Source organism: Mustela nigripes, chromosome 1 (genome assembly GCF_022355385.1).
Source record: "Mustela nigripes isolate SB6536 chromosome 1, MUSNIG.SB6536, whole genome shotgun sequence".
NCBI lineage: Eukaryota > Metazoa > Chordata > Mammalia > Carnivora > Mustelidae > Mustela > Mustela nigripes.
The window spans coordinates 189,322,429-189,333,024 of record NC_081557.1 but is presented as its reverse complement, the minus strand read 5'-3'; the positions used below and the strand labels follow the sequence as shown (position 1 = coordinate 189,333,024).

General features: G+C 38.8%; 1 protein-coding gene across 1 annotated transcript; it reads right to left on the bottom strand.

Moving 5' to 3' along the window:
* Positions 1 to 440: 440 nt before the first annotated feature.
* LOC132014561 (ATP synthase subunit d, mitochondrial-like) lies at positions 441 to 970 on the bottom strand. The gene has a single exon (XM_059395515.1). The coding sequence runs from the start codon at positions 936 to 938 to the stop codon at positions 456 to 458; it is 483 nt and encodes a 160-aa protein (XP_059251498.1). The 5' UTR covers positions 939 to 970; the 3' UTR covers positions 441 to 455.
* Positions 971 to 10,596: the final 9,626 nt, after the last annotated feature.

Sequence of the window (10,596 nt, the reverse complement as noted above, 5' to 3'; positions counted from 1 at the left end):
GGAGGCCGCCATTTGTATTCCCGTCCTCCGGAACTCTACGGAAAGCGCTCAGGGAACAAAGGCTCCTGAAAGCAAACCCGAACGGAATACTCAGCCCCTGGTAAGGGTGGTCCAATTCCGCCTGGGGCAAAGACACTTGAGAATCACTACACCAGGCCCCTCCCCCAGAAGATCAACAAGAAATCCAGCCAAGACCAAGTTCACCTACCAAGGAGTGCGGTTTCAATACCAAGGAGAACAACAGAATTCCAGAGGAGGTGAAAGCAAAGCACGGAACTCATGGCTTTCTCCCTGTGATTTTTTTAGTCTTGCAGTTAATTTAATTTTTTTCTTTTTCATTTTTTTTTCTCTTCTGCAAAAATTTTTTTTAAATTTTTTTTTTTTTTACCATATTCATTATTTTTAATGTCCAGCGTTTATAATACGAGGGCCAGAGTTCTTTCCCCACCTTAAGTTTATAAGTTTTCAATTGGCTTGTGAGGCCAATAGGGATACTTCTTCTTGTCTAATTTGGTTTCTGGGAAGGCTTCATTCAGGTCCTCAATGGTCATCTGATCTAACGGAATTATGTTCCTTAGCTTCTCCAGCTGTTTTTCGTATTCCACAATCCTGGCCTTTGAGAGAGACAAAAACTCAGCACAACTTTTCACATCTTTTTCTTCAGCGTCCACCTGAACAGTGTATTTATCCTCTGGCACAGGAATCTTCAGGGCATTGAACTTCTTCTCAAAGTCATCTACCAAGCCAGCCTTCGCCACATTGGCCTTGTAGTAAGCCCAGTCGATAGCAGGGGGTTTCTCAGGGAGAGTAGCCAACTTGGAGGTAAGTGTCTCATTCCAAGATTTCAGGGAGTTAGCAATGCCCTTCTGGTTTCGGGGTATGATCTCCCCAAAAGCTACCCAGTCAATGGTTTTTAGAGCAAGTTTTCGCCCAGCCATCTTGAGATCCTTCACCGACCCCGGCTGCCCCAAAATTTTTTTAAACTTTTACCCTTTTCTTTTTTAATGTTTTTTAACTAGTTTATCTAATATATATTTTTTTCTTTTTTATATATTTCTTTATTCATTTTTTAAAAATTGTTTACTTTTATTTTTTTTTCTTTTCTTTCTTTCTTTTTGAACCTCTTTTTAATCCCCTTTCTTCCCCCTCACGATTTGGGATCTCTTCTGATTTGGTTAAAGCATATTTTCCTGGGGTTGTTGCCACCCTTTTAGTATTTTACTTGCTCCTTCATATACTATTATCTGGACAAAATGACAAGACGGAAAAATTCAACACAAAAAAAAGAACAAGAGGCAGTACCGAAGGCTAGGGACCTAATCAATACAGACATTGGTAATATGTCAGATCTAGAGTTCAGAATGACAATTCTCAAGGTTCTAGCCGGGCTCGAAAAAGGCATGGAAGATATTAGAGAAACCCTCTCAGGAGATATAAAAGCCCTTTCTGGAGAAACAAAAAACTAAAATCTAACCAAGTTGAAATCAAAAAAGCTATTAATGAGGTGCAATAAAAAAATGGAGGCTCTCACTGCTAGGATAAATGAGGCAGAAGAAAGAATTAGTGATATAGAAGACCAAATGACAGAGAATAAAGAAGCTGAGCAAAAGAGAGACAAACAGCTACTGGACCAAGAGGGGAGAATTCGAGAGAAGAGTGACACCATAGGACGAAACAACATTAGAATAATTGGGATTCCAGAAGAAGAAAAAAGGGAGAGGGGGAGCAGAAAGTATACTGGAGAGAATTATTGGGGAGAATTTCCCCAATATGGCAAATGGAACGAGCATCAAAATTCAGGAGGTTCAGAGAATGCCCCTCAAAATCAATAAGAATAGGCCCACACCCCATCACCTAATAGTAAAATTTACAAGTCTCAGTGACAAAGAGAAAATCCTGAAAGCAGCCCGGGAAAAGAAGTCTGTAACATACAATAGTAAAAATATTAGATTGGCAGCTGACTTATCCACAGAGACCTGACAGGCCAGAAAGAGCTGGCATGATATTTTCAGAGCACTAAACGAGAAAAACATGCAGCCAAGAATACTATATCCAGCTAGGCTATCATTGAAAATAGAAGGAGAGATTAAAAGCTTCCAGGACAAACAAAAACTGAAAGAATTTGCAAACACCAAAGGAGCTCTACAGGAAATATTGAAAGGGGTCCTCTAAGCAAATAGAGAGCCTACAAGTGGTAGATCAGTAAGGAAGAGAGACAATATACAGTAACAGTCACCTTACAGGCAATACAATGGCACTAAATTCATATCTCTCAATAGTTACCCTGAATGTTAATGGGCTAAATGCCCCAATCAAAAGACACAGGGTATCAGACTGGATAAAAAAACAAAACCCATCTATATGTTGCCTCCAAGAAACTCATTTTAAGCCCGAAGACCCCTCCAGATTTAAAGTGAGGGGGTGGAAAACAATTTACCATGCTAATGGACATCAGAAGAAAGCAGGAGTGGCAATCCTTATATCAGATCAATTAGATTTTAAGCCAAAGACTATAATAAGAGATGAGGAAGGACACTATATCATACTCAAAGGGTCTGTCCAACAAGAAGATCTAACAATTTTAAATATCTATACCCCAACGTGGGAGCAGCCAACTATATAAACCAATTAATAACAAAATCAAAGAAACACATCAACCATAATACAATAATAGTAGGGGACTTTAACACTCCCCTCACTGAAATGGACAGATCATCCAAGCAAAAGATCAGCAAGGAAATAAAGGCCTTAAACGACACACTGGACCAGATGGACATCACAGATATATTCAGAACATTTCATCCCAAAGCAACAGAATACATATTCTTCTCTAGTGCACATGGAACATTCTCCAGAATAGATCACATCCTAGGTCCTAAATCAGGACTCAACCGGTATCAGAAGATTGGGATCATTCCCTGCATATTTTCAGACCACAATACTCTGAAGCTAGAACTCAACCAAAAGAGGAAGTTTGGAAAGAACCCAAATACATGGAGACTAAACAGCATCCTTCTAAAGAATGAATGGGTCAACCGGGAAATTAAAGAAGAATTGAAAAAAATCATGGAAACAAATGATAATGAAAATACAACGGTTCAAAATCTGTGGGACACAACAAAGGCAGTCCTGAGAGGAAAATATATAGCGGTACAAGCCTTCCTCAAGAAACAAGAAAGGTCTCAGGTACACAACCTAACCCTACACCTAAAGGAGCTGGAGAAAGAACAAGAAAGAAACCCTAAGCCCAGCAGGAGAAGAGAAATCATAAAGATCAGAGCAGAAATCAATGAAATAGAAACAAACAAACAAACAAAAAACCAATAGAACAAATCAATGAAACTAGGAGCTGGTTCTTTGCAAGAATTAATAAAATTGATAAACCCCTGGCCCGACTTATCAAAAAGAAAAGAGAAAGGACCCAAATAAATAAAATCATGATTGAAAGAGGAGAGATCACAACTAACACCAAAGAAATACAAACTATTATAAGAACATACTATGAGCAACTCTACGGCAATAAATTTGACAATCTGGAAGAAATGGATGCATTCCTAGAAACATATAAACTACCACAACTGAACCAGGAAGAAATAGAAAGCCTGAACAGACCCATAACCAGTAAGGAGTTTGAAACAGTCATTAAAAATCTCCAAACGAACAAAAGCCCAGGGCCAGACGGCTTCCCGGGGGAATTGTACCAAACATTTAAAGAAAAACTAATTCCTATTCTCCTGAAACTGTTCCAAAAAATAGAAATGGAAGGAAAACTTCCAAACTCATTTTATGAGGCCAGCATCACCTTGATCCCAAAACCAGACAAGGATCCCACCAAAAAAGAGAGCTATAGACCGATATCCTTGATGAACACAGATGCGAAAATACTCAACAAAATACTAGCCAATAGGATTCAACAGTACATTAAAAGGATTATTCACCACGACCAAGTGGGATTTATTCCAGGGCTGCAAGGTTGGTTCAATATCCGCAAATCAGTCAATGTGATACAACACATCAATAAAAGAAAGAACAAGAACCATATGATACTCTCAATAGATGCTGAAAAAGCATTTGACAAAGTACAGCGTTCCTTCCTGATCAAAACTCTTCAAAGTGTAGGGATAGAGGGCACATACCTCAATATCATCAAAGCCATCTATGAAAAACCCACCGCAAATATCATTCTCAATGGAGAAAAACCAAAAGCTTTGCCGCTAAGGTCAGGAACACGGCAGGGATGTCCATTATCACCACTGCTATTCAACATAGTACTAGAAGTCCTAGCCTCAGCAATCAGACAACAAAAGGAAATTCAAGGCATCCAAATCGGCAAAGAAGAAGTCAAATTAGCACTCTTCGCAGATGATATGATACTATATGTGGAAAACCCAAAAGACTCCACTCCAAAACTGCTAGAACTTGTACAGGAATTCAGTAAAGTGTCAGGATATAAAATCAATGCACAGAAATCAGTTGCATTTCTCTACACCAACAACAAGACAGAACAAAGAGAAATTAAGGAGTCAATCCCATTTACAATTGCACCCGAAACCATAAGATACTGAGGAATAAACCTAACCAAAGAGGCACAGAATCTATACTCAGAAAACTATAAAGTACTCATGAAAGAAATTGAGGAAGACACAAAGAAATGGAAAAATGTTCCAAGTTCCTGGATTGGAAGAATAAATATTGTGAAAATGTCTATGCTACCTAAAGCAATCTACACATTTAATGCAATTCCTATCAAAGTACCATCCATCTTTTTCAAAGAAATGGAACAAATAATTCTAAAATTTATATGGAACCAGAAAAGACCTTGAATAGCCAAAGGGATATTGAAAAAGAAAGCAAAAGTTGGTGGCATCACAATTCCAGACTTCAAGCTCTATTACAAAGCTGTCATCATCAAGACAGCATGGTACGGGCACAAAAACAGACACATAGATCAATGGAACAGAATAGAGAGCCCAGAAATAGACCCTCAACTCTATGGTCAACTAATCTTCGACAAAGCAGGAAAGAATGTCCAATGGAAAAAAGACAACCTCTTCAATAAATGGTGCTGGGAAAATTGGACAGCCACATGCAGAAAAATGAAATTGGACCATTTCCTTACATCACACACAAAAATAGACTCAAAATGGATGAAGTACCTCAATGTGAGAAAGGAATCCATCAAAATCCTTGAGGAGAACACAGGCAGCAACCTCTTCGACCTCAGCTGCAGCAACATCTTCCTAGGAACATCACCAAAGGCAAGGGAAGCAAGAGCAAAAATGAACTATTGGGATTTCATCAAGATCAAAATCTTTTGCACAGCAAAGGAAACAGTTAACAAAATCAAAAGACAACTGACAGAATGGGAGAAGATATTTGCAAACAACATATCAGATAAAGGACTAGTGTCCAAAATCTATAAAGAACTTAGCAAACTCAACACCCAAAGAACAAATAATCCAATCAAGAAATGGGCAGAGGACATGAACAGACATTTCTGCAAAGAAGACATCCAGATGGCCAACAGACACATGAAAAAGTGCTCCATATCACTGGGCAACAGGGAAATACAAATCAAAACCACAATGAGATATCACCTCACACCAGTCAGAATGGCTAAAATCAACAAGTCAGGAAATGACAGATGCTGGCGAGGATGTGAAGGAAGGGGAACCCTCCTACACTGTTGGTGGGAATGCAAGCTGGTGCAACCAGTCTGGAAAACAGCATGGAGGTTCCTCAAAATGTTGAAAATAGAGCTGCCCTATGACCCAGCAATTGCACTACTGGGTATTTACCCTAAAGATACAAACGTAGTGATCCAAAGGGGCATGTGTACCCGAAGGTTTATAGCAGCAATGTCCACAATAGCCAAACTATGGAAAGAAACTAGAATGGATCAAGAAGATGTGGTATATATACACAATGGAATACTATGCAGCCATCAAAAGAAATGAAATCTTGCCATTTGCGACAACATGGATGGAACTAGAGCATATCATGCTTAGTGAAATAAGTCAAGCAGAGAAAGACAACTATCATATGATCTCCCTGATATGAGGAAGTGGTGATGCAACATGGGGGCTTAAGTGGGTAGGAGAAGAATCAATATAACGAGATGGGATTGGGAGGGAGACATACCATAAGTGGGATTATGGACATTGGGGAGGGTATGTGCTTTGGTGCGTGCTGTGAAGTGTGTAAACCTGGTGATTCACAGACCTGTACCCCTGGGGATAAAAATATATGTTTATAAAAAATAAAAAATTTTAATAAATAAATAAAAATTTAAAAAAAAAGAAGATTCATTATGTAGATATGCTCATCTTAAATTGTAAATTTGGACTTAAGTCCAAAAATCCATTAAGTATAAATTAACCTAATTAAGTATAAACTAACTTTAAGTATAAAGTATAAACTAAGTATAAACTAACATTAAGTATAACCTAACCTAATTAAGTCACTGAATCAATACCTAGTAAAATAGTACTTACAGAGTAAAACCATTGTGATGACGACTAAAGGACAAGTGGAGGTGGGTAAAGAGGACTGGGAGGGACAGAAACTTGGGACAGACAGAAAGAAGTGGGAAGCCCCTCATCGAGACCAGAAGAAGCAGCAGAAATGGCTACAGAAATTCTGAAAGAAATTCTACTTAGAAATCAATGCTTATTGGCTATGTACTATACAAATAATATTTTAGTGTAAGCATAGCTGGAACTAGAATAAATTAGTAAGACATGGTTCCTTTCTTTTTTTGTCTACTGTCTATTATATGTAGGACACAAAGGTGGCCTGTGTAACAGGAAAAAAATCTTTGTTGCAAGTCAGTCTGAGTTGTGATCTAGGGAAAAATAAGAACTCTTCAATTTCCTAAAAATGGGCTCATTTTCTCAGTCAAAACTAACCATCCCTGCATCTCCAGTCTATGTTTCAACAAGAATAAGAAGGTAAGACGAAGATGAAGAGCTAGGAGGGAAAAAAGGTTAATGTATGAATGTGTTTCCATCTCCTTTCCTTCCTTCATTAAAACCAATATCAAAAAAGAAAATACTCCAAGATTTTCCCTACACATGGAATTTTGAAATGTCTTTTAAAATTATTAAATTCAATAAACTCTCACTGAATGCCCACTGCACACTGGGCTCTGTGTGCATAGACATAGGCCCTTCAGAATTTACAGAGACTTATGGATAAATAATTACAATGCAATGTACTTTAGCCTGGATTCCCCTAAAAAGCAGACTGAAAAAAGAGCTATGTGCCAGTCATTAAATTTGGAATGCAATGCTAAAGAATCAGAAGAGGGATCTTGGAAAAATTAAATTGGATAAGCAAATATAAGGTTATGTTTTTGAGGTGATCAATACTGTAGGCAACTGAAGCTTAGGCACTGAAGACCCTTGAGAAACTGCACGGAATGCATCTCAGAATCGTCTACCCAGAAGATAGAAGACAGGAGTATTTATCCACCAACTCCTATCCCCCATTTCACAAGAACGCTAGCTCCCTGAACTTGCATATCTGCACATATATCAGAATAGCTGAGCAGATTTCCACAGGTGCCACATGTAACTGAAGTGTCAGAAAAGAACAAAAGCAAAAAACAAGAGATATGAGTATAACAGAGGTAAGGTTCTATGAAAGAGTGCAATGGGTGGGAACTTTAAAAAGATGGCCTGAAAAGATGGGAGTTGAAACACAAAAACTACCCAACACAGTCCACTCCTTGCAGCTTTCGGAGACACACATGTTCCATATCGAGACAAATCTACCACATAGTCTTCAAGGCAGCCACGATTAAGACACAGTGCAAATTATTTAGTGGAACAAGCTACAGTATCCACTGCTTCAACTGATTTCACATCTATAATTGATACCATCTCGCTCCTCTACCACAAATTCTACATTTCCCTCATACTAGGCCAGATTCCTCAGCAAGTCCAGCCTGTTTGAATAATAAATAATCTAGACTTTCATCCTCAAAGATCAGTGTCCTTAGTTGCTTTACCCTGTCAGGCTGCCGCTGCTGCTACAGTTGCCCATTTCAGGTTATTATTTGACATTGAAGCAAGAAATGCTCCAGTGGATTGCCTAAGAAAGATGTACTTCATCCTGTCTCCATTAAAGCTGTAATTCCAGCTCTTCATGATAGCCAGGGTCATAGTCCCTTACAATATTATGCATTTATTTGCCTGATGAACTCCTGCCACAAGAAACCATGACTAGATAGTTTTCATAGGTTCAGGTTCACTGGAACACTTACTGGGTCCTACTGTGGAAGCCTTCCTACTTTACTTCAAACCAGAAGAGCCCATAGTTGAATCATGGTGATAGTAGTTGCCAATGTCCAACTTCAGTTTTTTTGGATCATTGGTTCAGGGTAAATATTATATCCTAGGGAAAAGCAGTCCAACCTTAGAGGAACCTTATACTTAGTTAACATGTTATAAGCCATTTCATTTCATCTTTCTATTAGTTTGGCTGCTTCCAGGTAATACAGTATATGATAAGACCCATAGCTACTATAGGAACATTCCTATTTTCATATCTCCTCTATCATAAAATTGATTCCCTGGTCTCGATGATATGATACAGGATCCCATGTCAGGAAATCAGGCATCCTGTAAACTTTCTGAATGGTGGTCTGGAAGCTGTGGTAGATGTGGTAGGCATAGAAAACAAATCCAAGTTTACAATAGATGCTGATCACAGAATAAATGATTTATATTTTTCTCAAATGGAAGTCCCATATACTCAACTTACTATCAAGTGGCTGGCATGTCTCCTCAAGAAATGGTACTGTGTTAAGGTCTTGGGATTAGTCTGGGCTGCTGAGATTTGAGGAATTAAAGAATAAGTCACTAGTTCAATATGGTGATAAGGAATACATGCTATTGCACCCATACATAGCGCCCATCCCTATCAATGTGGTCCTTCTATTCATGAAGGCATTATGTAAACTCTAGAGTAGCTGAGGACAGAGGCTAGCTGATATCCACTGGATAAATCACTCTGTCTACCTGGTTGTTCAGGGCTTTTTCCATAGTGTCTCTGCTCTGGCAGGAATTAATGTGAAACATAAAGATCTTCATGCCTTGTGCCCATTACCATAAACCCATCCACATACCTCTTTCCCAAACTTCCTTGCCTCCCAACTTCAAATCTTATCCTCACCAACTAGCCAAACCATTTGCAGGAGTCCTTAAATATATGTACTTAAGGACATTTCTCCACAAGTAAATGACAAAGTAGACTGCTCACTAGATGGCTCTCCCTTCATCACTGTCATCTGGGGCCTTCCCTGAATGGATCTGTAGTATGGGAACACTTCACTTTCAGCTAGTACCAACATATCAAAATAACACATTAGGTTTGTCTTTTTCCCTCTTCTGTTATTTAGTTGTGGAACTCTTCCCATGAAGCCATGAATGTAAGTTGACAGGAAGACATCCATGCAATAGAAGTAGGTAACAGGGTTCTGGGACATCTATTCATGCAATTTATTTTGTGCCTTCTGGACCTTGTCAGACTGGATCTTGAAAGTAGTACCTCCATCATATGATGGACTGTTGTTGTGCCCTCTTGACCTTATCACTTGGTAGATTTGATAATACCTACCTCATAATAGATAGCGCTGGTCATAGTCACTTGTATGTTTCATGGTCAGGTATTCATCCTTTACTAGAAGCCAGGGACACGGCAGAAACTTCTTTTCAAATATTCAAATATTTGAAATTATTCTTAGCTAAGAAGGCATGGCCTTGCTTCAGAAACCTAAAGAGTCTGTACTATCTTTCTCCTACTGGGACTTTCCAGAGACTCTATCCCATATCCTTACTCACCACAGAAACTAGCATGATCAGATCTACTGGGTGACACTGTCAATTGCACCATGGCCAAAACTACTGCAATATCCTCTCTTGCTCCTGGGAATAATCTTGGGGAGGGGAGTGGACCTATTAGACTTATTACGAGATGTCTGTAGCCAAGATTCCTTTGATCACTTGGTTTCCATGTGTCCCATTCAAACAGAAGGCCATAAAGCAATTCAGGTCCCTTATCAACAGCATCAACTCAGTCACTAAATTTACTGTATTCAGCATTCCCAAACATCTTAGTAGTTACCTTTCTTAAGGCTAGAGTTGTTTTGGGTGTGAGTTAGGGGAGTATTTATCACTTATTCTTAGGGTAACATTTCTAGTTATTAAGGAACCCAGCTTCTCTTTCAGTCAACAGGCTCTGTGTTTGAAAACTCGATTAGATCTATGAAAAGGGTGACAAACCAAAATGGTCTCAGAGCTGAAAATAGCCTACTGCTCACCAGCTCTCAAATTTTTTTTTTTTTTTCTGGTTAATAAGTCAAGGCGGCTAGCTACCCATATCATTCTTAGGTACACCCTGGACTATTAGGTAAAGTCATGGATATCTGATGTTAATGCACTCTGACGGCCACTCCAGCCTTGCTGCTCATTATAGTAATTACATTCACATGGCTTCTGTTAATTAGTATCTCTCTAGGAATCTGATATTCTGGAAATTTATCATATTCATCAACACTAGACTTCCCAGTTCTATGGCAACACTGACTACTCA

Coding starts and splice junctions, on each gene's coding strand:
- LOC132014561 (XM_059395515.1), bottom strand. CDS start 938: ATGGCTGGGCGAAAACTTGCTCTAAAAACCATTGACTGGGTAGCTTTT.